Source organism: Copadichromis virginalis, linkage group LG15 (genome assembly GCF_057382275.1).
Source record: "Copadichromis virginalis isolate Kocher_CV1m ecotype Utaka linkage group LG15, C_Virginalis_male_GT1.1, whole genome shotgun sequence".
NCBI classification, from domain to species: Eukaryota; Metazoa; Chordata; class Actinopteri; order Cichliformes; family Cichlidae; genus Copadichromis; species Copadichromis virginalis.
The window spans coordinates 10333060-10358518 of NC_140632.1; the positions used below are offsets into that span (position 1 = coordinate 10333060).

The window sequence follows — 25459 nt, forward strand, 5'->3', positions numbered from 1 at the left end:
AAGGAGAAATGAACGATAACTGATGTGGCGTATGAAACAATGGCTGGTTGCTATGCTCCCATTCCGAGTCAAGTTTTTGATACGAAACGATTTCCCAAGGATTTAACTTCACATTTAACATGTAAAAGTTGGATGTGTAGAAAGTGGATGTATTTGTTTAGATAAACAAACTACTGGAAGCAGTTATTAAGCTACCATTTAAGCAAATTACGGGATTTTTATTTCTCAAATCGCCCTCCAGAGAGAGTCCCGACCCAGAATGCATTTTGACAAGGTCTTTGAAAAAGCGGCGCGGCTAATTCAAGATGGCGGAGATGGACCAGCTGTTAGACGAGAGTGAGTAACAACACAAATTCAAGGAGTTTTGCATTGTAAACAAGCAGCAGTCCCGCGGTGGTAAAATAAATAACTGGCCAAAACCCGATATCGCTGACCATGTAATGGCTATTATAGGTTCTGCGCGGACTTCATAAGCTCATTTTAGACGCAAACAGACACCGGGTCTAAGTCAGCTAACGCTTGTTAGCACGAGAGGCTAACCATGGCTAATGTTGGAGTTGAACAAGTTACTCTAGCCCAACTGGGTGAACAAATACCGTTAGCTTAGCCCCGAGCTAACGTCTGCTAACCTTAGATCGCGTATAGCAGGAACAAAAAGGCTGCCGCTACGCCACTAGCTGCTAACAAGCTATCTGTTTTGCTGGACTTATTTTCTATTTTATTGATTTATTTTAGTTTTCCATGACACTTTCATCATTTTTAGCGTTCCTTCACCCTGGTTATAGTTATGCGTTATGTATCATTATTGATCTTGTGAAGGGAAACTTGCCAGTTCATTTGTCTGTTTACACCTGAAACGGTCTCTGGGAACTTACCTAATGTAAATAACGTTATTTTACAGCTCATAGCTTAGCTTGTCCGGCTCATGTGTAGATACGAATTGCCCACAGCTGATGTTACACCCGTGTCTGACAGCTCCAGTTGGGGGTAAAGGCCTAACCGAGTCCGCTAGCTTTATTTTTAATTCCTGTTCACCTGCCTGGCTGCTGTCAGGGTTTAAAGCACCATCTTACTGATTCTGCGACAGGTGAAATGAGCATTTCGTAACTTAAAAAGGAGAACACTGGCAAATAATATTTATCAAAGTTGCACCGTTTTAGATTTCGTCTATGTGGTGTTGCTTTTTTATGCTTTTTAATGCTCTACAGCAGGGGTGCTCAATCCCAGTCCTCGAGAGCTACTGTCCTGCAGCTTTTAGATGCATCCCTACTCCAACACAGCTGAATCAAATGTTTGATTACCTCTTCAGCATGCCATCAAGTTTGGAAAAGGCCTGATAACAAGCCATTCATTTGATTCAGCTGTGTCGGAACAAGGATGCATCTAAAAGCTGCAGGACAGTAGCTCTCGAGGACTGGGATTGAGCACCCCTGCTCTACAGTAATGTAGCCTAAATTGTTCTCTTCCTCAGGTTCCTCAGCAGAGGCACTCGTCAGTCTTAAAGGTATGGATTCCCTTGTATTTATGCTTTTTACTGTTTACAAATATACTGGGTGCTTCTGAAACGTTGACTCGAATTCCTCACTATATCGATTAGACCTGTGTCAGATCACGTTGGTCAGAGCTCTGTAATAGTTTCTAATTGCAAGCTTACATGGCATAATGGTCCTGTTATTGTTTGCATGTGATTTTTGTCTGTTGGTATAGGGTTGTTAAGATATAATTACTGATTTAAAAACTGTTTTTGGTGTTCTTGTATATAAATATGTTGGTATTCTCACAGAGGGCAGTTTGTCCAACACTCTGAATGAGAAAAACAGCTTCCCTCGAGCTCACAACACCAGGGCACGGCATTCCTCTGTCACAATGGACACGGTAAGTTAATGCAATGAAAGCAATGAAAACTTCGAAAACAAAGAGAATCTGTTACACACGTTGCTTTAATTACTAATATGAAAAATATGGTATAGTGGTTAACATAGTCACCTTACTCCATAATTATGCTTCAGTGGGAAATTTGTGCCATAACTATGTCATAACAGGAAATCCCTCTAAAACCCTATGATGAAACCCTAAGGCATGACATGACGCACACCTCCACTGAAACGGAACTAAATGTGGTGTCAGTGTAAGCCGCAGCTATTGTAATTGGCCTGTTCAGTACCATTGATTCCTCCTGATGCATTTCCGGCTACTTTTTTGCCACGGTTTTGGAATTTTTCAGTGAAAGAATACCAATCATGTCAAAGCTGCACCAGATCAAGTACTATCCACTGTGGTGACCCGTTGGGAAATAAGGGAGCAGTTCAGTGTATCTTTTCTTTCCTTTTAGCAACCAAGAAGTTAATTATTACAATGCAGTAATACAGGGTTTGATATTTTTAAAAAAAATCACAATTATTTCTTCTTAAAATGAAAAGAAAGAAAGTCACTTCATCTTATGTGAGAGAGCTATGGCCGAAAATGGTAATGTATGGATATATCGTTAGTGTATGCATAGTTACTGCCCTTTGCTCATCTTAGCAGCATAGTTAAGTCTTTTGCAGTTCTGTTTACATCTCAGGAGTTGATTTTCTTACCTCCATTAAGTTGTTTCATGCCAGTGTAATGTGATGTGGAACTGGAAGGAAAATGCATTTCATCTCATTTTGCATGAATGGGGGTCTTTACATTTACTTAGATATTATTTCAGAACCTGTGTATTATACATGAGAGTTCCCAGAGTAACATTTGTGTTAGCCAGGCTATTTATAACGCAACATGCCAGAATTTCTACTGCTAATAGACGCCTAATATGGAGAATGCCACAATGTTATTTATAGATTGTTGGTAATATTTTGAATTTACATTGTTCTTGCAGCCTACACGGAGCTCGAAGCGGAGCCGTTTGTTTCGAGATGAAGATGAGCCACCGCAGCAGCGTCTTCCGTCCAGATCTCCACGGAGGAGCCAGAGAGTCACCACCACACCACAGGTAATGATTGCATTCTTCCTTACGATCACGTATATATTGCAGTTAATACATTTTCCTGGTAATGCTCCAGTTAGCACTGTTCATATTAAACTTTAAGATAATTGTGTCACCTGTACAGTTTACGAGGCCCAAGATTAAAAGTAAAGTAAATTGTGTGTGAAAATAGTGCACTATTTGCCTATTTGCACTACTCTGCCTGGTTTACACTCAATGTCATTTACCCTTACCTGTATATTGTATATTGCATAGCTTTCTTGTTAAATTGTATTGTATTTATTTAAATTTTTACTTTTTAATTATTTTATTTGCATTTTTTATTCACTCTCTTATATTTAAATGTTCATTTGCAATTTCATCTAGGGTTTGAGAGTAACGAAATTTCTATTCTCTGTATGTCCTGTACATGTGGCAGAATTGACAAATAAAGTTGACTTTGACTTTGACTTTTGACTTTGAAAAGTGCTCATCCACTTGGATTACTTGTGACGAGATATATTACACTTGGGTGTTTGAAAGTTTTCGTAGTATAAAAGTTCAACTTTGTTTGAGGTTTGTTTTGGTCCAAAAGCTATCTGTTTATACCTGACCTGTTTTTGGTACGAGTGTCTTCAAAGAGTTGAACATCATGTCAACATTAAAATAAGATAAAATGTGAGTCCAAATTATAGCTAATAACTTAAATTTAACATAAAAATCAATCAATAGCCAAAAGAATAAGATAGAGTTTAACTTTGGATATCCATATGTGTATATGAATAAACATACGCATATACACACACAAATATATAAAATCTAAACTAGAATTTTTTAAAAAGGCTCCTTGCGGGGTAATGTGAGTTTCAAAGGTTATGCTTTCTGACAAAGTTGGTGTGCCTGAGATTGAATAAGTTCATCATATCTCTACAGCATAACAGAATATGATTTGTCTAATGTAACCCTTTCCAAAGGAGTTCTTTAAAATGCCTACCATATTGTTGTTTATGAAATGACTGTTGTTTTAATGGTTTTCCTCACAGAAATTTTCTAACATCGTGACACCAGATAAGAAGGCTTCCCAGAAAATAGGGCTGAGATTAAGAAACCTGCTGAAACTGCCCAAAGCTCACAAATGGTGCATCTATGAATGGTTTTATTCCAATATTGACAGGTAAAGTCTGATTTTTATTTATTTATTTATTTTTGTTCCCTGATGAGTACACATAAATAAATGAGATAAAAAAATAAGTTACCCACGCATAACTGGTCTTAATTCAGCTTATCATGTTAGTCAAAAGCAAATTGGTAATTATAAAACTGTTACTGTTGCTTCTCTTTCTTCCAGGCCTCTTTTCGAGGGTGACAATGAGTTCTGCCTGTGTCTTAAGGAGACTTTCCCCAACCTGAAAACAAGAAAGCTAACCAGAGTTGAGTGGGGTACAATAAGGAGGTTGATGGGGAAACCTCGACGGTACGCTGTGATTTTTACATAAGTGTATGGAACAGTTTCCTTATGGACTTGATGTGTCAGGATAAAAAGAACTGGCATTACATTGCTGTGCTCTTTTGTCCCTTCAAGGTGTTCATCTGCATTCTTTGCTGAAGAGCGAACAGCATTGAGGCAGAAACGGCAGAAAATGCGGCTGCTGCAGCAAAGAAAACTAACTGACGTGTCAAACTGCAAAGATCTTCCTGATGAAATCCCTCTGCCTCTCATCATAGGAACCAAAGTCACCGGTAAGATGACTGAAGTGAGCGCAAGATTTTCAAATGAGCTGCAGTGTTGCATTTTACATTTTTCTGCTTTGCACTTTCAAAAGATATATTCACGGAATTGAACTTAAGAGATAGAGAAGTTATTTTATCTGTCCCCTGATCTATCAGCCATTTTTGGGGAGAACTTAAGGATGACCTAATTAGAGCAGTTTTACTGTGATTTACCTCACAAAACACAGGTTTGGTCATGATTTAAGAATTAATATGCTAATTATGGAACAAATGAAAACGGATCCCTCAAAGGTCAAGTTGAATGATTTTTGTATCCAAAAGATCAATGGTTAGCTCGACTGTGATGAGATGACGTTTCATAGAAACGTTATTTTCTATGAAACAAAACGTGTGTCCATATGCTAATTTGAGGTGCCCACCTTGAAATTGTGGTGATTGTACAGATCTTTTGTAGTATAGCAACGCATATTTGAAGGATTGTCTACACTCTGTTGCTTTATCAGTTGACTTTATTGGCGAGCATAAACAAGGAATTGCTAAATTCCTTCAAAGTTGAAGGACTGCAGTCTTTCCTAACAAATACTGTTTTTTTTTTCTCCATACAGGTGACCCCCCCCCTTCTCACCGTCTCTTCTCCCCTTTGGTTTTCTTTCTCTCCCTCTTTCTTTCATTCTTTCTCCCTGTCCTATCCCCCAGTCATGTCTGTCCCGTTTGTAGCAACTGAAAATAAAATAAATTCATAATTATAATAAAGGTCAATCAAATGGACCAATATGGCAAGGCCATGATGATCCACTTGGTAAAATAAATCCGCTTGGCATCTTTCTTGGCCTTAAAACAACAATTCTGATGGCTAAAGATCCAAACGGGACACAAAAAAAAAAAAAAAAAGAGAAAGTTGAACAATAAGAGCACAAGACAGTGAACAAATCAATCATTTTAAAATATGGTACTGGAGTTGAATTTGATCAAAACTATGGACAATTAAAGGACCAAGAAATCAAGCCAATAACATCTTTGGATGGACAAATAGCAAAGCGTCTACTTGGCTATTTCAGACACCAAATGAATCTGTACTCGTAAAAAGTCAGATCCTTTTAATGGTGTGGTGTAGGCTGTATCAGACTCCATATGTGAATAATTAATTTATTTGTTATTTATTTATTCAGGTTTAAATCAAGTGCATTTATCTTTGTTCTACAGCTCGTCTCCGAGGACTCCATGATGGGCTGTTCACAGGGCAGATTGATGCAGTAGACACCAGTGCCGCCACCTATCGTGTCACCTTTGACCGCACTGGCCTGGGAACTCACACTGTGCCTGATTATGAAGTCCTGGTAAACACTTTAACTTAACTCTCATAAAAGCTTCACTCTCAGTGTGATTTTGCCACACAGGAGAAGAAGAAGAAATGCCAATAGCTGTATCGTAGGAATTTCACAGGTCATATTATTAACCATCTTATTGTAATTTTCTTTTCCAGAGCAATGAACCTAATGAGACCATGCCCATTTCAGCCTTTGCCCAGAAGCATCGGTCAGCACGCTATATGCAAAGCCTCATGACTCCGCCTAGAGGGCCCTATCCCTCTGCTACCACTCCTGTCCATATGGTATTCTGAAACTACATTTACTACCATTTGTTGATTTGCTGACACGTTTGGCCATATTCGAGTTTTGTTTTTTCTTTTTTTTTTTCTTTTTTTTTTTTTGTTGTTTTCAAATAACTGCTTTGTTTGGCCTACTATACACTATACGTTTTATACATTAATGCTAATCAGTGGGTAGACTGAAGAATTCCAAGGTGGGCTAGTGGCGCAATCACTTAATTCCCCCTTAGAAGCTGATTCCTCTGTAAAAAAGCCAGTGAAACCTTTGCCGGACACCTTTTTCACAGCTGTGTATCTGTTTGCCCATCTAAAAACAGATTTCAAATGAAGATTGTTGATCTAACTGGCCTTTTTTTAAACAACAGGACAATGACCCTCTTATCACCCAGTCACCATGGAGGAACAAACTGCCCGGTGCTGAAGGAGATACACTGGGAGGATTTCCTGTCAATTTCCTGGTCCAAGTGGTAAGGAATTCCTGTCAAATTGAAAACTAAAAAGGTGACGTCCTTCAATGTAGTTCTAATGCTTTGTCTTGTTTTTCTGTCCATTATTAGACAAGACTGTCCAAAATCCTCATGATCAAGAAAGAGCACATCAAGCACTTGAAAGAAATGAATACAGAAGCTGAGAAGCTGGTAAAGTCATTATAGTTAAGTTACTTTAAAACATGTTAAATGCTTCTGAAATATCCACATCAAGCTTACCTCAGCTATGTTTTTGTTTTGTGTTCAGAAGTCATACTCGATGCCTATTGATCTGGACTTCCAGAAGCGATATGCTACCACCGTGCTTGAGCTGGAGCAGCTAAATAAAGATCTGAACAAGGTTCTTCATGAAGTTCAGCAGTACTGCTGTGAAGTAAGTGAAAAGGCACGCTTACACTTAAACTTGAAATATTTTATTGCAGTATCTGATAATTCTAGCATGTTTTTTTTTTTTTCTTGTTAGTCAGGAACGAGTAAGGAAACAAATGAGTAAGAGAGCCTTGTGTTAAACATCAGTGTACATCTTTCCAGCTCGCTCCTGATCAGGGCATGGTTCCAGCAGACCATCCCACAGAGCTGCGGAGGCGTAGTGAAGAAGAGGCCCAGCAGATGGTGCAAATGCGCATCAACGCCATGAAGGATGGGCAGCAGAGTGTGGCAAATCCCAGCCTCACACACCTCATCTCCCGTCTCACTGCTCTGCTCCTACAGATCAAGGTAGAAGATGTATTTTTATCACAAGTGTGTCAGGATGATAGGAGAGGATGTTAGGATGTCACACTCTGTGTGCAAGAAAACAATTTGTTTGAAATTCAATGCAAAAATTTAGAGCTTCGCAGCAGTAATTTGTTAAGAAATGTTGAACTTCAAGTATATAATACAATATATGTTTTATCAATTAATCAGTAAATATAATATAATACATCCATGACTTCTGATTTGATTACCTGTTAATCATTCATTCTCCTGGCTTGTCTCAGTGTTTGGCAGATGGTGGGGATCTGAATTCATTTGAGTTTAAATCTCTAACAGACTCTCTCAATGACATCAAAGCATCGATTGATCCCTCCAACCTCAGGTAAAGGACCAAATAGTGTTTCCATCCATTTCTAACAAAAGAGCAAGAATGACTGTTTTTAAGACAAAACTGAATATTTTTCTCCTTTATTATCTGTGAATCTCAAAACTCCCAAAATAGTGTAACTGTTAAAACAGTATAATCTCATATTTCATGGCTTTTCCTAAAATAGGATAGTGCAGCTATGTGGTATAAAAATAAATAACTTTCTCATTAGTTTTACTGGAGTCATTTTGATTCCCACTGAAGTCTATGCAAACTGCTGCATGTTGCTGAGCAACACACAACATTTACACACTTTGATGTGAATGATAATGTAAAATGAGCCAGAGCTAGCTGCATGTGATTGACAGATAACTATTTAGGGCATTTGGTTAGATCAAAATATTTACAGCAGAGCTGAACAGGGTGGGATGTTGAGTGTATGGCAGGACATGTGGAGAACCGGGCAGGTTGTTGGCTGTGCCGAGCAGCATGGGAACCCTAGCTGAACTGATCACAGAGTCTAGACTGTGGAGACTATTCAGAGCAATTACAAAGTAAAAGTCAGAGTAAGAGAGCAGAACTGAGGAGGGCTGCAGTTCTTTTACAATAATTAATTTACTAAAATTGGTTTGTTTTAGCTAGCTGCAAAGTTTGTTTATAATGTAGGCAGTGACCTGTCAATTTCAAAGCGAGGCTATTCTTTTTATACACACTTTATTTTAACTAATACAACATGTATTCTGAAATTTCCAAAATAATTTTGATGTGTTATGGTGTTGTTTGTTGTATCATTTGCTTATTGGTGGATGCTAAAATATTTTTTTCCTTTCTAAGATATATGATGAAATAACAAATTACAATTATCTGCAATCTGTTTAGTGGTTCATACATTTGCTGAACAAGCAAAAGTTGCTGATGTTGCAGGACCACCTGGTTGTTCCGTTGTTAACTGTTCTTCATAACTTTGGTTATTTTTCTGCATTTCCAGTTGCTTCCAGAATAACGTTGAGATCCATGTGGCACACATCCAGAGTGGCCTTAGTCAGCTGGGCAATTTGCATGCATTCGCTGCCAACAACACCAATGCAGTCTGAGTACCTGCATCGTCCCGCCCACGCACAGGTGCATGTACACACACGGAAGTGTGGTATATCCATGTTTGTCTTGTGAAATGGTGCTTTTACCTGGACTGTTAAAAGACTACAAAGAAGGCTCATGTCGATGCTGTGGATCTTCAATTTGAGTTCTTCCCAGATTTCCTCAAGTTTTGATCGGAATGGAGAGAAGAATGCTGAATATTTTACCCACAAGCTTTTGTTGTATCAAAATGTTTGTGCACCCAACTGAATGAACACAAACCCGAAAGAGTCTTAAAGCTTTTTGCCACGCTCCACATTTCCAAAATATTAAAACTGTTATTTATTTGGTTTCACGTGCCAAACATAAGGTTTTAACAGTTTTTATTGCCCGTATTTATTTATTTTTGAGTAGGTGTGTATGGTTATGCAACAATATTTTGCTATTTCTGATGTTTCCCTCTAAGTTGTGTGTTCTGTTGCTCCTTTAATGATAAGTACAGGGGAACGCGAAGGAATGTTTTATAATTAAAAAGTTATTGTAGATAATTGTACAATATCTGATTATTAGGAATATTGTCAGCCTTTCTGCTGTGTATTCTGAAATGGCTTTTGTAATTTTGTGCGCACTGAAGAGTTTTTTTTTTTTTTTTTTCAGTATTTTTTTATAAAGGAGAACTCTGGGGTTTTGATCTTAAGTGTTTCCATATTTTACATCGGCTGTTGCTGCAACACCCCCCACACTAAGTCTGCATCACTGACCTTTAAACCCCATCAACAGTTCTTTCCTAGAGATTCTCCTTTTTTTCAGTTTTTGTAAAGTTGTATATGAGAGTGCCCCCGGGCAGTTGTATATAAATGTTTGTCTTTTTATATTAAACATAATATTGAAAAGCAGGTTTTGGCTTTGTTTTATTTATTAACAAACAAACAAATTCATACAAAACAAATGTCTTTTTTTTTTTATATATAGTTTTAAAATAAATACACTCTCACACCTCTTATGATACATGTAGCTTTTGTAATGCATCACATAAAGCCACTGAAGTTTGCCATTGCTTCATTTTCCCAATCAGAATCCGAGTCGGAGAAGTCCTGCATCTTTCTGGCGGGGATCTGGGAAAAGTGATCGAACCTGTCCCCGCTGGCCCTCGCCTGCGGATACTGCATTTGGCATCTGTTGTCCTTAGATGATGATGGTGTGCTGAAGGGGTTCTGCATTGGGATGGGAGGAATCACAACTTTCATCTCTGGTCCAATGGTTTTGTTTGGTGGGAAATTGTCATACTCCACCAAAACTTTTGGAGCTTGGCTGTGGGTCATGTTGGCGTCCATGTTTGTCTGGTGCTCTCTCCTGGGATAGAGAGGGACGCTGCAGCTCGAAGTGCCAGCACTCTGCTTGTGTCGCTGCATGTGTTCTGGATTCATTCTGGCGCCCTCCTTGTCATAGATGCGGGAGGCAGATGCTTGGGCGTAGCTGCTGGGTTTGCTTGGAAGAGTGTTCCTGTGGGTGTCCTCGATGCCTTGTAGGTGCACTGTAGACCTGAAACTTTCCTCTAGTCCAAAACCACCCATCTGATGTACTTCAGCACTGTGAAGATTGTCACAAACTGCAATGGAGAGGGGAAAAAAAACAAAACTAAGCAACATGTTTTAGAATGTAGAAAAAAGAAGCCACAAACTTGAAGTTAAAACTACAATGAGTGACACTGAGCAGGCTTGACCTGATGTTAGAGTGAGGATGTGACCACAAAACTAGTGAGTAAAGCTAATAGCTACCTTTTTCCGGAGCCATCCTGTTCTGGACTTGGATAAAGGGACCAGCTGCTGGCGTGCTGCTGACCTTTGTGGACGTTGATGAGCTAACCTGGCGACGAGACTTGGCCCTTCTGTTCTGAAACCACACCTACAATTTTGGAAATCCGTTAATTCACATCTTACCACTCCATAAATCCAATTTTACCACAAGTGTGGAGTAGCGAGAGTTTCCTGTGATCTTAAGTGACTGTGTTTGCCCTTTGACCATGCAAAATAAATCAACCAATTCAACAAAGTGTGGCGTTTAAACCGGACTTCACCTGAATTCTGGACTCCGGCAGCCCAGTCAGAGCCTCCAGTCTCTCCCGTAGGAAGATGTCGGGATATTTAGTGTCGTTGTAAACTTTCTCCAGCACCTTGATTTGCTGTTGGGTGAAATTGGTCCTCTTTCTCCTGTGGGTCAGCATTGCCACGCATTTGTCCGCCCTGGGAACAGGATTTGCGGGGTTGAAGTAGTTTCCACCGTCCGGAGGTCCACATTCTGAAAAGAAGACGCAGGCGCAATTTAGTTATCATTGCGTAAGTTGAGCTCTGATGCAGCTGTTAGGCCGGTATTTGAAAATTAACTTTTTGTTGGGGTTAATGATCCCAGAGCCACCAACCTGGATTCACGGCGTTGTTCATCTGCAGAGGCCCTTCGTGATACATGTGGAACTGGTTCGCCTCCCCGACGCGCATATTCCCCTGAACTGCAGACATCCTTTCCGCTTTATCCCCGGTGACTGACTGACTGAGCTTGAGATCCGTGCGCTCGCCGGATTTAAATCCTCCTGTGATCAAAGGTAAAGCTGTCTAGATGTGTGAATGGGTCTGCCATCGGGGCCGACCGGCACTGCAGCGGCCGTGCAGCAACTTCAGACGTCTGCGGGCCAGCAGAGGTGTGAAGCAATCACACCTGGAACGATGGTCCGGCCGCAGGTCTGTTTAAAGGAGTTTTAATGGAATCTGCACGCTCAATACACATCGGCAGAGAAAACATTTATCCGCTTTGGCATGGATGAAGCAATAATGGACCCTCAGCCTTCAAAGGGAGAAAGACGGAAACGGCAATTTCCCAAAAAAGGTGGAGGAGTTCAAAGGACTATACCAGGACGCTGTGAGAAAACAGATATAAGCGCAAGCATTAGGTTTTTATTATTATTAATCTAACTCAAAACAGGGCATGATTTAATAATTATGTATACCCAACAAGACTGGCTCTTTATACAGGTTATTCTGCATCATGCCAGCATCCCAGAGTATCCCAAAGCCTAAAAACCAACAACAACAAAAACAAAACAAAGCTGTCAATAAAATCTGAAACTGCAGAAACGACTGTTAAAAGGATGACTTCTTACACCATATAAAAACCCTTTTGTTAGATGGCAAAACATTTATTGCCATCTATAACTGCTATTGAAGAATTTTCCTGGCAGTAAACTTCATTGAAGTGAATTTGCTGTTATATGTGGCATTAGTTTTGCTTCAGTGACAGTAAGAACAACCAGTTCTGCAACAGACCTTTAGTCCAAGTATAGAGCCCTGATCTCAACCTTAAGGAGTCCTTCTAGAATGTTGTGAACTCTCAAGTCATTAAGCCTTTGCATGTTATCAGATGATGTAACCACAGACTGTGGGGCTTTTTCAAGTTTGTTTGTTTTTTTTGTTTTTTTTAAAAACCTTTTAAACCCTAATAACTGACAAAATATTGAATTGTCCACATCTGTCAGGAAGGTTATAAGCTATGTTTGGAGGTAAAAGAAAGCATAGATTTTCCATGACTTGCCCCCTCACACAAGCCTTACTTTGTGGGAAATGATGCCTCCTGAGCCTTATCAGTGTCAACAAAGTGGATTTCAATACACAAACCACGGTTAAAAAGTACTTGGGAGCGGGCAGGTCTTATTGAATATGTCACCTCCGTTTGATTCAGAGGGGGGATTGGGTCAAGAGGTCAGGAAGCCCTCCCTCCCCAAAGACAGACTAAACAATTTTGTGCCTCATGCTCCACTTTTTTGCCTGCAGATTGAATTCTGCACTATGCTATGATCTGACAATGCAACAATTTCCAGATTCCTTGCAATATTTCCTCTCACAGATTTTACAGGATACAGAGCTTACTGGGTTAAGTCATCTGGGGAGTGTAGTGCAAATTTGGCAATGTGTTTGTCAGCGTTTAAAATAGAGCATGCATTGTTTACTCTTGGGGAGTACCTACAACACTCCTTGACAGGCCAAAATTTTAGGTGATTCTTCATATGTTAATCCGTACTCTTGATGGAGGTGCAGGGTCCTTTATTAATGAACATCTGCAACAATGACGGACCACCAGGGGACGCTGACATAACACATGCTCTGCTCCCTTTTTTAAATGTACTTTGATCATTTTAAGTCCATGTTTACTTGTGTGTGCATATTTAATGTGTGTCTTTTTTTGTTTCCGCGGCGTAACGGTAATCTTAACCTTTTTGATCTCTGTACTTCGACACTTACTTTTGTTCAAATAGGATTTGCTTGTTGGCTAAAGCATTCACAGTTCATAGGGTGCTTTGTCTGGGGGCCCTAATGGGGTATTGCCCCTTGTGCACAGACCAGATTGCTATGCTAAAAATCTGGGTCCTCAAGTTCTTGATGTTTTGTGACATTCTTCTGATGGACCTGGAGATCATAGCATGGACAATTTATTTATTTATTGTTATTGGTTTTTTGTTTGTTTGTTTGTTTGTTTGTTTTGCATTGATTTGTGATGACAAGCCATGGTAGATTAAAAATGCTAACCTAGTACAGCAACTGCATGAAAATTCCTTGCAGCTTTACCTTAGCTGTTGTGGTATGTTATATAGTTTGTTTAGTTTGGCAGCCTATGACAGACACTGGGCACTGTAATTAGATTAAAAAGCAGATCTAATTTGATTGATACTGATAAGATGTAGTTATCAGGCTGGACTACAAGCAAACACTGGACTAAATTCTTGTGGGGGATTAATACTGCTGCTCCTGTAGCCCCCAAACAAAAGCAAGTTCACACCTGGGCCAGGCCACTATACATTTACCCTGCAGACAGACAGGCAAAGTATTCTCACAGGTTTTCAGCAATGTGTTAAAATGTCACCTGTCTAATGGGCCCTTGTTATAATGTATTTCAGTACAATATTTGTGTATTTGAAGGATAATTTAAGGAGCTGGCGAGCATGTGCTCATTCAAAATGTGCATAAGTATTATCCAAAGCTTAGGCCAAGTCTTACTGTCAATGTACCTCACCTGGGCAAATGCAGCAACCATCATTAGCTAATTACAAATAAAACATCGGGGACATTAGTATAGCATAGTATATATAGTTCTCCAGGCTTTATGAAGGTTTTTTAAAGTTTTTCTTTGGACATTGCCTGCTTTTTCATTAATTTTCTGTCCAGTCCTTGTAACTGATCATTTTCAGGGGGATAGTTCTTTTTGTTTGTTTGTTAAGTCACTTTACACTGACCTGTGAATCATTCCAACATAATAAAAAGGCCCCTAAGTCAAGTATTATTGCACTATTCCCAAAGAACTATTAACCGAAAATATGGCATATTCCAGCATGGTGTGCAGTGTGTTTTGAAAACTAAAAAACAAAACAAAACTGGGAAGCATCCGATTGGCAATGGCTTTTTCAGCATGATGATCCCAAACACACTGCCAGTGCACTAAAAAGCATACCCGGATAGCTCCTCACATCCAAAGAAGAGATCTGAATGTTCCTCAAGAAGCCTGGAGAACTATTCCCAAAGACTTTTTAAAGACATTCCAAGAAAGCTTGACAAAGTGAGTTCAAAATGTGTTGAAGAATAGGGATGATCATACCGGTTATTGACATTGATAGATTGTATCTTTATTTTGAACATGTTGAAAAAGTACAACAACATAGAATTAAAAGAGACAAATAAACAAAGCAAAACAAAAGGAAAACGAGCAACCACAACTACAAATAACCTTCATGTTCAAAAAGGAGCAGGAAGAAGCATAAGCTTATAAAATCGTTATATGGAAAACATGGAAAATCGATTAAAAAAAAAGACAATTTATCCATTGCATATTTTAAAATACATGTTAATTTTTATATGTGTCCGTTAGTGTACGTGACGGTTAATAAAATGCTGGGGGGGGGGGGGGGTTGTTTGTTTTTGGGCAAGTCTTTTTATCTGTTGGTAAGACCTCGTCATTATTTACATCGGTGAGGGGAGAGAAAACAACCGGAACTTCCGCTAGATTAAAACGGAAGTAGGTACGTGGCTGCTTCAGCTGACAGTCTACATGATGGCGACAGAGGTTCAGAGCGGCGACCTCGACAGCGCTACTTCTAGCCGGCTCGAAGTTTCCATCGATGGCCTCACCCTCACTCCGGACCCGGAGGGCGAGCAGAGCCAGGCCGAAGAACCGGAGTCCATACCCACGGAACCCAGCACAGATAAGCCGGGCGGCGCTGAAGGCGAAGATGGAGAGACTGCCAAATGTGCGATAGAGAGGAAATGGGGCTTTCCTCTGCTGGAGCTGTACGGAATGGCCCTTAAATTTTTTAAAGGTACTTCATGTTTGTTTCAATCCCCAAGCGGTGAGAAAGCTGCTCGAACAGTTTAAAGTGTGGCGCTCGCTGGTTCAGGCTAGCAGGTTGCTAGCATTAGCTGCTAGCTGTCACCACCGGGACTGGTGCTACTGCTGTCAGCCTCGGTGTTACATTAGCTTCACGGCTAACTAGTATCTAACGCTGCTGGCCGTTAAAGGGTAAAACAACCACGGCACTTGTGAGTGGCCCCTTTGTGTCAGCTGATTTGCCACTGTTGTCTCCTTTCTGGGTTTTTGTCTTTGCACCAAAGAGGAGTGACTATACTTATTACCAGTTTGCATATTTCTATGCATGCTTCCTCCACCAAACGAGGAAGATTTCCATTCCAATTGAATGACAGCTTGTTCTGGGATGTGTTCAGGAGCTTTTAAACACGCTCTCCCTCTGCTGTGACTGAAGCGGGACTGCATCAGGTGGCAGCTGCCCTCAAAGATTTTTCCTCCCAAAGTACTCAATGACAAGTTCCTGCTGTGCTGGAGGAATTATTATTCTGAGGATACAACTGCTGCATAGTTTTAGCTCGCCGCCCCTAAAAGCAGTTAACCACGTTTTCAGTCTATGAGGGGGTTTATGTGACGGCTTGACTGTTTTTACACCTGCCCTTTCATATCACTCCTATGTTGCTACTACTTGTAGTACTACTTTTATGTGTGCTCTGGGAGCCATTTTTAGGCCTTCTGGACATGCTGGGGTGGATTTAAAGCATATTGAAATACCCTAAGTAGTTGAATAATTGGAAAAGAAATTGTGATATGTGTGGCTATATTCTGCAGCCTGACCATTCTAGCTAGTTCTATATGTCTGCTTTACAAAAAGCCACAAATCCTGCAAAATACTGTGTCCATACTTTCCAGTCATCGTACACAAGTGTAAGCTGCATTGAACACTGGGCATTTGTGCTGTTTGTATTATGGCAGAACACTTGTGATGACTGTGCAAACAGGTCGGGGCCTGGCTGCCACTCTGTGTGATAGTAATCTGGGCTTTGTATCCTTGTCAGTGTGTCAGACAGGGTTAGGTCTACTTGCTCAACTTGCTCAACTCAGCTGCCTAAATCTCCCTTTTGCCTCACCTTAAATCAAGCTTTAGGTATGACTAATGTCATCTCAGTGTTTCATTCTTAATGATTTTAACCACAAAGAAGCTTGAAAAGTTTAGAGTGGGAGAGCACAGTTAGGAGTAATTATCTGCGCTTTACAGTCTTGGCACAAGAACATAACACTCCTGTACGTGGGAGTTTTTACTACCTTGTTGTGCACACAAGCTGCACTGTAGTATTCACTGCAGGTGGACATTAACAGGATTGCCTGCAAACTCATTGCTTCCACTTTGCTGCCTTCAGATAAAGATGGAAAGGCCTTCCACCCGACCTATGAGGAGAAGCTTCGATTGGTGGCTCTGCACAAACAGGTGTTACTCGGTCCTTACAATCCCGATGCTTCACCAGAGGTCGGCTTCTTTGATGTCCTGGGCAACGACCGCAGGTAACACCAGCTTGTGTGTGTGTGTGTTCATGCATGTGACCTTTGGATTGTAGTGGACATCTCAGTGATTTTTGCTTTGTATCAGGAAATACACACTCGTGCATTTTTACTCATTAACAGTTTGAAATGGATTCAGACAATGGGTGAAAATCATCCTGTTCAGAATGAAATTTTAAAAAAATAATGCACCTATTATTGTCTACACCTTGACCTGTGTGCAGGAAAGAGTGGGCTTCACTGGGTAACATGGAGAAGGACGATGCCATGGTGGAGTTTGTCAAGCTACTTAACAAATGCTGTAACCTCTTTGCCCCATACGTCACATCACACAAGATCGAAAGGGAGGAGCAGGAGAGGAAAAGGTGGGAGGATCAGCTTCTTTGTCCAAGGGACATTAATCTGCTAGTGTGTCTTAAATTTAGTTTCTACCTCAATTTGCTCTCTATTTATCTAGAAAAGCTGGAAAGCTGTGGTTAGTTTGGGTGGATAGGTTATACAGTATTTGACCTTGTTAGAATGTCGTGATATTCATGTATATTTCACAGTTTGGGCTTTTGTTTGCATGTAAATTATGCATTTGTATCCATTTACATTATTTAAATCATTCAATTCTCTTCTTCAGGAGAGAAGAAGAAGAGCGTCTAAGGCGGGAAGAGGAAGAAAGGGAGCGACAGAGGCTGGAGGAAGAGAGACGGAGGCTTGAGGAGGAGGAAAGGCTTAGAAGAGAGGAAGAAGAAAGGAGGCAGGCAGAAGAGGAGAGGCTACGGATTGAGCAGCAGAAGTATGTGTGGTGTTTGTTGTTTCTTTTTTAATTTTATATATAAGCATTCCTCTCCTTTTGTATTTAAATCTGTATGCTTTTTTTTTTTTTTTTAAATCACTTTTTATTTCCACGTATTTTGTGAGACCGAAAACAAGGGTTAGTCCTGTGCTGACACTTGGCCCAAAGATGAAAATCTCACTACAAATCTGTCTGACTTCCTGTTGTTTTCCTGCATTTCCATTGTCATTCATTTTAATGTAACCAGACAACAGATAATGGCAGCATTAAATGCGCAGACAGCGGTGCAGTTCCAACAGTATGCTGCTCAGCAGTACCCAAACAGCCCTGAGCAGCAGATGAGCCTCATCCGTCAGCTGCAGGAGCAGCACTATCAGCAGTACATGCAGCAGCTCTACCAGGTCCAGCTGGCCCAGCAACAGGTAGGATGCAGAATCTCAACATAACATAGACTTTTCACTGATTGAGTTTTATTGTTCAATATATAGGATTTGCAGTTAATGTGGGAGTACTTAGAATAGATTAGAAGGATTGCCTGCAGGTCTTTCTTTGGCCCCAAATTCAATCTGATCAGTTGACCCCTGAGATTAGTCCCTTAATTAACTCTTCATTATCTGACTGAAAGGAATGTGTGTCAGAGCCTAGCAGCTGTATTATCTAGGATAGATTTAGTGTAGAAATCCCTTGCTAATAATTAGCCTTCCAAACTGGGTGGTATATGTCTTGACAGCACACACCTTTATTCATGTCCTCTTTAATATCCTGACTGATGCATAAAACCTTCCTGTAAGACATCGGCCTCCCTTTAGAGTCCTTCCAGCTCAAGTGAACTGTTAAATTGCAAAGGAGTTATTGAAAAATAGCCAAAAATGTTTTAAACCTTTTGACTTGAATTACTTTATTTTATACCATTTTTAACAGCCAGGTGTGGTAAACAAAAACCTCAAACAAAGACTAAGATGAAAAATCCCTGAGCAAATCAGTTGTTCAAAAGTCTAGCCCTAGGTCTACTCGTATGCAGCAAAGCTGAAAAACAGACCCTTCGGTTTTCGAGATGTATAGGATGTTGCCAGAAGATGGAAATTTAATTGTTAATAATCTTATCCAACCCTAACACAGCCCTGGTGAAACTAGATTGTTGGTTTCTCTTTCTCATCCTAGGCGGCCTTACAGAAGCAGCAGCAGTCTGATTCAATGGTGCAGGGCACCCTAGAATCTAGCAGCTTCCACACAGGTGAACCCATCCCCGCATCCTCAGCCGGACCATTGTGTGCTGCTTCACCACAGACTGGAGAAGAAGCTCCAACAATCAATGGAGGCCAGTCAGACTCTTACTCAGAAAGTATGGATCGGGAGCCAGAGCCTGAACCGGCAGAAGAGGTCTCAGAGAATGGACCTTTATTAGGTTGGTGGGCTGCTCTATATCCATCTCAAAATAAAAGCATGAAATATTGGAGCGGCTAATGACTAGGGGTCAGACAGGGTAAGCTCTCTGTCAGAGCAGTGAAGCGGTCTGCCAAGCTTGAAACCTGATGCTTATCTGCTGTGCCCTTGTTGATGTAACCTGGAGGGCAGAAGAGCTGGAACAAGTGATACACAATAATGTGTTGGTTTAGGTTTCCTCCAGTCACATATTCCGCTTACAGGAGTAAAAGACATCACAGTAGATATGCAAAAGTCCTTGGTGTGAATCCAAAACACATATCCCTTTCCAAATGACTTCCTTCTTCCTGTTCAGTGGAATGATAAATAAAGCTGGGGTAGCTGTGCCTGCAAAAACAAATCTTTGCTATTATGCACATGGATTCTGGTTTTCTCTGATCGTTCTGAGACACACAGGTTTCCTCCAAGTTGAGCTTGTTTGGGATTCGGTCTGTATATGCTGGAAGGGAATCGCTTATTAGGGAATGCACTGTTTGTTTTGTAAGAAATCTGGTAGAAAATAGATAATGTCTTCTCTTTCCTTTTGATTGCAGCAGAATCCCCACCAGTCATAGCTGCTCCTTCCATGTGGACACGGCCACAGATCAAGGACTTCAAGGAGAAAATCCGTCAGGACGCAGACAGCGTGATCACGGTGGGGCGCGGCGAGGTGGTGACGGTGCGTGTTCCCACTCATGAAGACGGCTCGTACCTGTTCTGGGAGTTTGCTACAGACTATTACGACATCGGCTTTGGGGTCTTCTTCGAGTGGACGGACGCAGCCTCTGCTTCAGTCAGCGTGCACGTGTCAGAGTCCAGTGAAGAGGATGAAGATGATGAAGGTGAGGGTAGTTTTTTTTTTTTTTTTTTTTTACTTGCTGTACTTAAACACATTCCTTATTATTATGTAAACAGCAGTTATGCATTACAGCCTTGAGGCTTCTCACTTAATCATACCATGATTGGTTTGGTTAATTATTCATGCTGGATGCCCCCATACAACCCCTACAATGATTTGTTCTCCCCCCAGGATCGAACCAGGGTTAGGCGGCTGTGTCAACCACTACTGTGACTGTTTCCTTTCACTGTTGGGTATAAGCCGTACAGCTGTTTTTGGTTTTTATATATAATATATAGGGAATTTAAATAGTGAATTATATTTATATAGTTTTACTAGTGGCAACACTTAAACTCTTATTTTGAAAGTTTAGTTGCCTCTAACCAGTTAGCCCTGACTGTTCCCCTCCTGTATTTTCCCTGCTGATTGGCTTGTTGGTCAGGTTGATCATCCCTCTCCAAAAAGCACTTTGTCCCACCGTTAATGGTGCTCCAGTTCCAGTATCTTGGACTGTAGCTGGCGATGGTGGTCATCCTTTTGCTTAAGAGAACTACCGTCAGTTCAAATGCTTGTCATATCAGAATAAGCTGAGAACTGGTTAACTGTGTGTGACACTACGGCTACGTTCACACTGCATGCGAAAGCGCATCAAATTGGACTTTTTTGACCCATATCCGATCATGGTATGACAGTGTGAACGGCACAAATCCAATATTTTCAAATCCGATCTGGGTCACTTTCGTATGTGGTACTGAATGCGAGACATATCTGATGTTTCAGAAAGCGACTGCTGTTTGAATGGTCATGTTGCATTAAATCCGTCTTTTACGTCACTGACACAAGACAGACGCCAAGTATCAGCGCTGGAGAAGCGCCCGATAAGACATCGCGAATGCTTCGTGGCCATCCCGTGTAGATGTTAGTGAAACTGTTGGGAAGACAGCATTGGAAAAACGTGAACATTTTATTCGTACTGTATAATCTGCAGATTCTGACAGAAATCTGTAACTATCCTTTGAAGCACCGCTCCTCTCTAAAACAGCAATAAGGATCATTATTAGGCCATATGTAAATAACAAAATAGCTTTATAACTTAAAGCAAAATTGGGAAACGTAAGACCCGAAACAAGTCTTTATATTAAGGGCCATCAGTCAAATAATACTGTTTGGTCTGGATCTAAACAGAGGGCGTTGTGTGTGACGTCTTCTTTTGCGCATGCGGGCCGCTTTGAGGGTTCACACTAGAGCGCGTTTGCGGTCACATTTTATTTGTAATGTGAACAAGCAGACAAAAAAAATTGGATTTGATCAAAAAATCGGAATTGAGCATTAAGACCTGCAGTGTGAACGTAGCCTACTGCTGCCCTCTGCACAACAGAACGGTGGAGTCGGTCCACAGAACGAGAGACATGCGATTATATCACTTAGTGCCAAGTTATTTGTTATAAAACTACTGGGAAAATAAAATATTTGCTAAGAAATTAAAAAAAAAAAGTGTCTGTCATGATGCTCATGCACTTCTGTACATGTACACACAAAGTCTGCATGAAGGCTGTCAATGCTCTAATTAGTGTTGTCTTGTGCTTTATTTCTGTGGCTTCAGTTATAAGCCCGTTTGAGAGATTAGTAACTAGTTTTCCATTAATATTTTATTCTTATCCTACACTTATAATTAATTATCCACTGACTCTTGCCATTGTAACAAAAGTCCTGCCTATCTTTTGTCATATAAAGGAAAGCATATGACTGAATACTGGCAGTCAAATTATTGAACAACATTCACTTTTTTAAATAATATTGATATTGTGCTGTTCTCACAGTCCAATTAAATGTTTGGATGCTTTGTCACCTTTAAGTTCTAGTGTTTTCTTTACCTCTCACACTAACCTGTAAGGAATACCCACTGTTGGGCTCATTTCTTGGAATGTAATGCAAAAATCATACAGCACAAAATGTATTTTTGTTTGCGCAAATAATGCATTGGTGGTTTTTTTTTGTTTTTGTTTTGTTTTTGTGTTTTTGTTTATGTTTTGTTTTTTTTTTACCTGCAGGCGAGCCAACCAGTGAGGAAGAGAAGGCCAAGAAGGAGGCAGGGAAGCCTCAGGTGGATGAGATTGTACCGGTTTACCGGAGGGACTGTCATGAGGAGGTGTACGCCGGCAGCCACCAGTACCCAGGTCGCGGAGTCTACCTGCTCAAGTTCGACAACTCCTATTCACTCTGGCGCTCCAAGAGTGTTTACTACAGAGTCTACTACACCAGATAAGCCTGAATACAGACACAAGGGGAGCCAAGGAGTGTGTATGTTCGTATATATAAATATATGTATGTACGCGTGTGTGTGTTTGTGAGGGGGGGGAGGGTGAAGATTTGTGTGAAGGCAGCCTGTATTTGTGTGTATGTGTGCGTGTGTGTGAAGGAGGAAACTACCAGATTAATTCTGGATTAAACCACCAGAGGGAGACAAAGAGACACATCTGGAGTCGTAGTCTGGAGACTCGACTAATATGTATTTACTGTATGTGTACGCGTGACCCAAGATGCACCCATGCTAGATCCCGTTATCGAGCCCTTGGAAGAGGAGTGCGTATACCCGTTGTATATTCACCACCTGTCCTTGCTGCATTCACACCAAGCTGTAGGACTTTGCTCTCATGATATATTTCACCAGTTTCCTCCCCTGGGCTCCACTTAAGTCACCAAAGCCCGGCCCAGCACTGTCCAACACGGTGGCGTTGTGGCTGCTTGTGCTCCAAGTGATGCTATCATAACCACAAATGGAAACTTGGCGGCTCCACGAGCCTGTTTCCCTTTCTTTCTTTTCTTTTTCTGTTTGTTTGTTTGTTTGCTTTTGAGTGGAAAAGGTGGTTGTTTATCCCAAAAGTACACAGAGGACAATGTTAGAAATCAATTTATTATTAAAGATGTGCTTCATAACACTATGCCTTTTACTCAGAGATCGTCTGGTCTTTGCCAATTGTGTTCTCACTCATTTAAACAGCCCGGGTTCTCAAACCTGCTCATCCTTTTTGTTGTCACAAAGCCACCGTACCTGTATGAAGATCTGAGAGGATTGTGAAGTGGAACGAGTGGTCTTTTTCATCTTCTTCTCGCAAACGTTCTGTTTCTTATACTTATTTCGAGAGTCAGGTTACAACAGCAGTGTGTGTCTTTTTAAACTTGCATCATTTATGAAGGACCGGCAAGAAGTCATTCAGTAACATGGGTGTTGAAGGAGGGTGTGCAAAACATCATTCACATGGTAATTTATGGCTGTGAGCCTTATCGGCTGCAGAAGCGTCACAGTGTAAGAAGTGTAAAAGTCAAATCGGTGTAGGAGTAATTTCCGTTCTCCCACAAATGTTTTTCCGTTTGAGTTTTTACAAAAGAAAAAAGTTGCTTGTTGACAGTCCCTTATCATATGTGTTGTTCACCACTTGTTAATTAAAGACTCACAAAAAAGAAAGAGCTTGTGTTGTCAATGTTAGCAGGGGGATTTGTTTTATCATTCCTGTTTTCCTGTTCAGAGCTCTGACACGCACGTGACAATAAACTCAACTAACCATCCTTTTTTTTTTTTTTTTTTTTTTAGGTCATAACACACTGTTACATCTGTGTAGAAAATTCATAACACAAAACTCTGTTTTGTCTACTTTTTTCCTTTCTTCCTCTTTGAGTTGTCATCTCAAACATTATGAATTAAAAAAATAAAAAGGAAAAAAGAGCTGATTAGAATTGTGTTCTGCGTGACACTGTTGCTTACTAACATTTAAATGTTTTTTTTATTATTATTGAAAATGTAATTTAGATTCATTCTGTTCTTCAGCTACGCATGACATATGTACCCAACATCTGAGTGCGTTGTGAGAATTGCTGTATGAACTGTGCTCTCTGAATCAAAGTGATTGTCGAATATGGCAAGTGGGCATCGAGGACATTTGATTTCACTTTATCACACTTTAGTTTTTTTTTTTGTGTGTGTGTGTGGGTGTGTGTAAATGCAAAGCAACTTTAAAGACAGAGGCGGAGTATCTTGCAAGCCAGTTAACCCTCCAGTGTTTGCAGAGCATCATTATTTAATGACTCCTGCCTCCAAATCCATTCAATGATTTGTGCAACAGAATGTCACTACTTGCGGCTCACACAAGCCGTAAACGTCAAGAAAGTCCCCGTAACCTCAAATGTGATGTGTTTTTTTTTTTTTTTTTTTTGTTTGTTTTTTTTTTGTTCGTGGCTCATCAAAGGGTTTGATTTGAGATGTTTAAGCCTTGTATGTAAATAATTCTATAAATGATGTTTATGTATGGGTTTTTAAATGTGGAAGAAGGCTGTGGGTTTTTTGCGAATGAATGCACTGTAGTATGACACGTGCATTTTACCCCGAATGAAAGTCCAAAACTTGTAGAAAGTACGAGACTCCCTTAACATAAAATTTCATTTTTTTTGTATGGTTTTAATGTTTGGATCTCTTATGATTTGCAAGATCTTTTTGGGCATATATTTAATCTTGATTAAACGTATCTTCATCTCTATAATTGTCTGCTTATTGCTGCTTGCTCTGGTTTCTATAGCACCAAGGCGTCAGCAGAAAAAGCACAAGTGGATGTAACTCATTTAATAAGAAGACAGTGCTGGTTCACTCACAGTTGATTACCCATGTGCTTGATTTGCAGCGACACAAGCTCATGGGTCTTGCCTCCCAGTAGTTAAGTGGCGAGAAGATTTGTATTTTAAACAAACAGAGGATACGGGAAATGTGAGGACACCAAAAAATGGCCTTGGAACAACACGCCACTGTCAGGCTTGTTCCTTTTTCCACCAGTAGTAAATGTGTCATCCTCACGCTGCTTTCCTGTCAAACACAATTTGTGCTGAGGGAAGGACAAATGCGGATATTGCTCATGCCTGAGAGAACAATCCACTTAACTTTGTGTTTTCTGTGTATGTGGGGTGTCTCAATATTCAGAGCGGTGGGGGCATAAATCCAACATTTCACATGCAAATATTGAGCAACGTGCTACTAAACTATTGCCACATAGAACATATTGAGTAATGAGAAAACGGTGAAAGTGACAGGAATGCTTGCAACTATGCTGGGAGTTGCAGTATTCACTAAAAGACACCAGGGGGCGCATTAATAGCTACGGAGCAGAGACAGGACTTCATCCACTGAACTTGTGGCCTGTTAATTTTAAAAGTGAGTTGAGGGGATGGTGTGCCCTTGAAAAGCGCTGTGAGGAATTTAAAGAGCAGATATGGGAATGTCAGATGGTGAACAGAGGAGCTGGACAAACATGCCATGTGCACACACTGAGGTCATAAATTACAGACAAGTGTTCAGAGAATGTGTTACCATGAGGTTATTTTAAATGGTATGAAAAAAACTTATGTCTGTTTGCTCTGTAATAACTGTGGGCAAATTCCCCTTTAAAAATAAATGTGCAACAGACAAGAGAAACATTAGCGAAATAGCAAGAAAATAACATGACTACCTCAAAGTATCCAGACTACGCTACCTACATATCATTTTGTTAACGCTATGATTTTTGACTTGATGACTTTCATGAATATGAGAAACTGAGAAACGATCCGAGACTTACTAACTCAAAATAGCTAAAAATG

The 25459-nt window shown here is 40.4% G+C and overlaps 3 protein-coding genes across 5 annotated transcripts; 2 read left to right on the forward strand and 1 right to left on the reverse strand.

Annotated features, from left to right (window-relative positions):
- The first annotated feature begins 18 nt into the window (after nt 1–18).
- On the forward strand, nt 19–9811 carry lin9 (lin-9 DREAM MuvB core complex component). 2 transcript variants are annotated; one of them, XM_085431837.1, is made up of 15 exons: nt 19–336; nt 1472–1504; nt 1784–1875; nt 2861–2974; nt 3991–4121; nt 4296–4421; nt 4530–4687; nt 5882–6015; nt 6162–6290; nt 6653–6754; nt 6845–6925; nt 7023–7148; nt 7307–7492; nt 7756–7853; nt 8827–9811. In XM_085431837.1, the coding sequence occupies exons 1-15, from the start codon at nt 306–308 to the stop codon at nt 8930–8932; spliced, it is 1647 nt and encodes a 548-aa protein (XP_085287963.1). In that variant the 5' UTR covers nt 19–305; the 3' UTR covers nt 8933–9811. The 2 variants fall into 2 exon arrangements, with proteins under 2 accessions (XP_085287963.1, XP_085287964.1); XM_085431838.1 differs by lacking the exon at nt 19–336 and adding an exon at nt 1021–1087.
- Nucleotides 9812–9943: 132 nt separating this feature from the next.
- mixl1 (Mix paired-like homeobox) lies at nt 9944–11460 on the reverse strand. Its single transcript, XM_085433548.1, has 4 exons — nt 11335–11460; nt 10993–11213; nt 10694–10820; nt 9944–10524 (listed from the first exon to the last, which is right to left on the reverse strand). Exons 1-4 carry the CDS (start codon nt 11429–11431, stop codon nt 9944–9946), a joined length of 1026 nt encoding a protein of 341 aa, XP_085289674.1. The 5' UTR covers nt 11432–11460.
- A 3406-nt stretch (nt 11461–14866) lies between these two features.
- Nucleotides 14867–24372, forward strand: acbd3 (acyl-Coenzyme A binding domain containing 3). 2 transcript variants are annotated; one of them, XM_085431840.1, is made up of 8 exons: nt 14867–15270; nt 16655–16796; nt 17018–17158; nt 17419–17577; nt 17825–17999; nt 18739–18982; nt 19554–19841; nt 21889–24372. In XM_085431840.1, the coding sequence occupies exons 1-8, from the start codon at nt 15003–15005 to the stop codon at nt 22101–22103; spliced, it is 1632 nt and encodes a 543-aa protein (XP_085287966.1). In that variant the 5' UTR covers nt 14867–15002; the 3' UTR covers nt 22104–24372. The 2 variants fall into 2 exon arrangements, with proteins under 2 accessions (XP_085287966.1, XP_085287967.1); XM_085431841.1 differs by having other exon boundaries at nt 19557–19841.
- Nucleotides 24373–25459: the final 1087 nt, after the last annotated feature.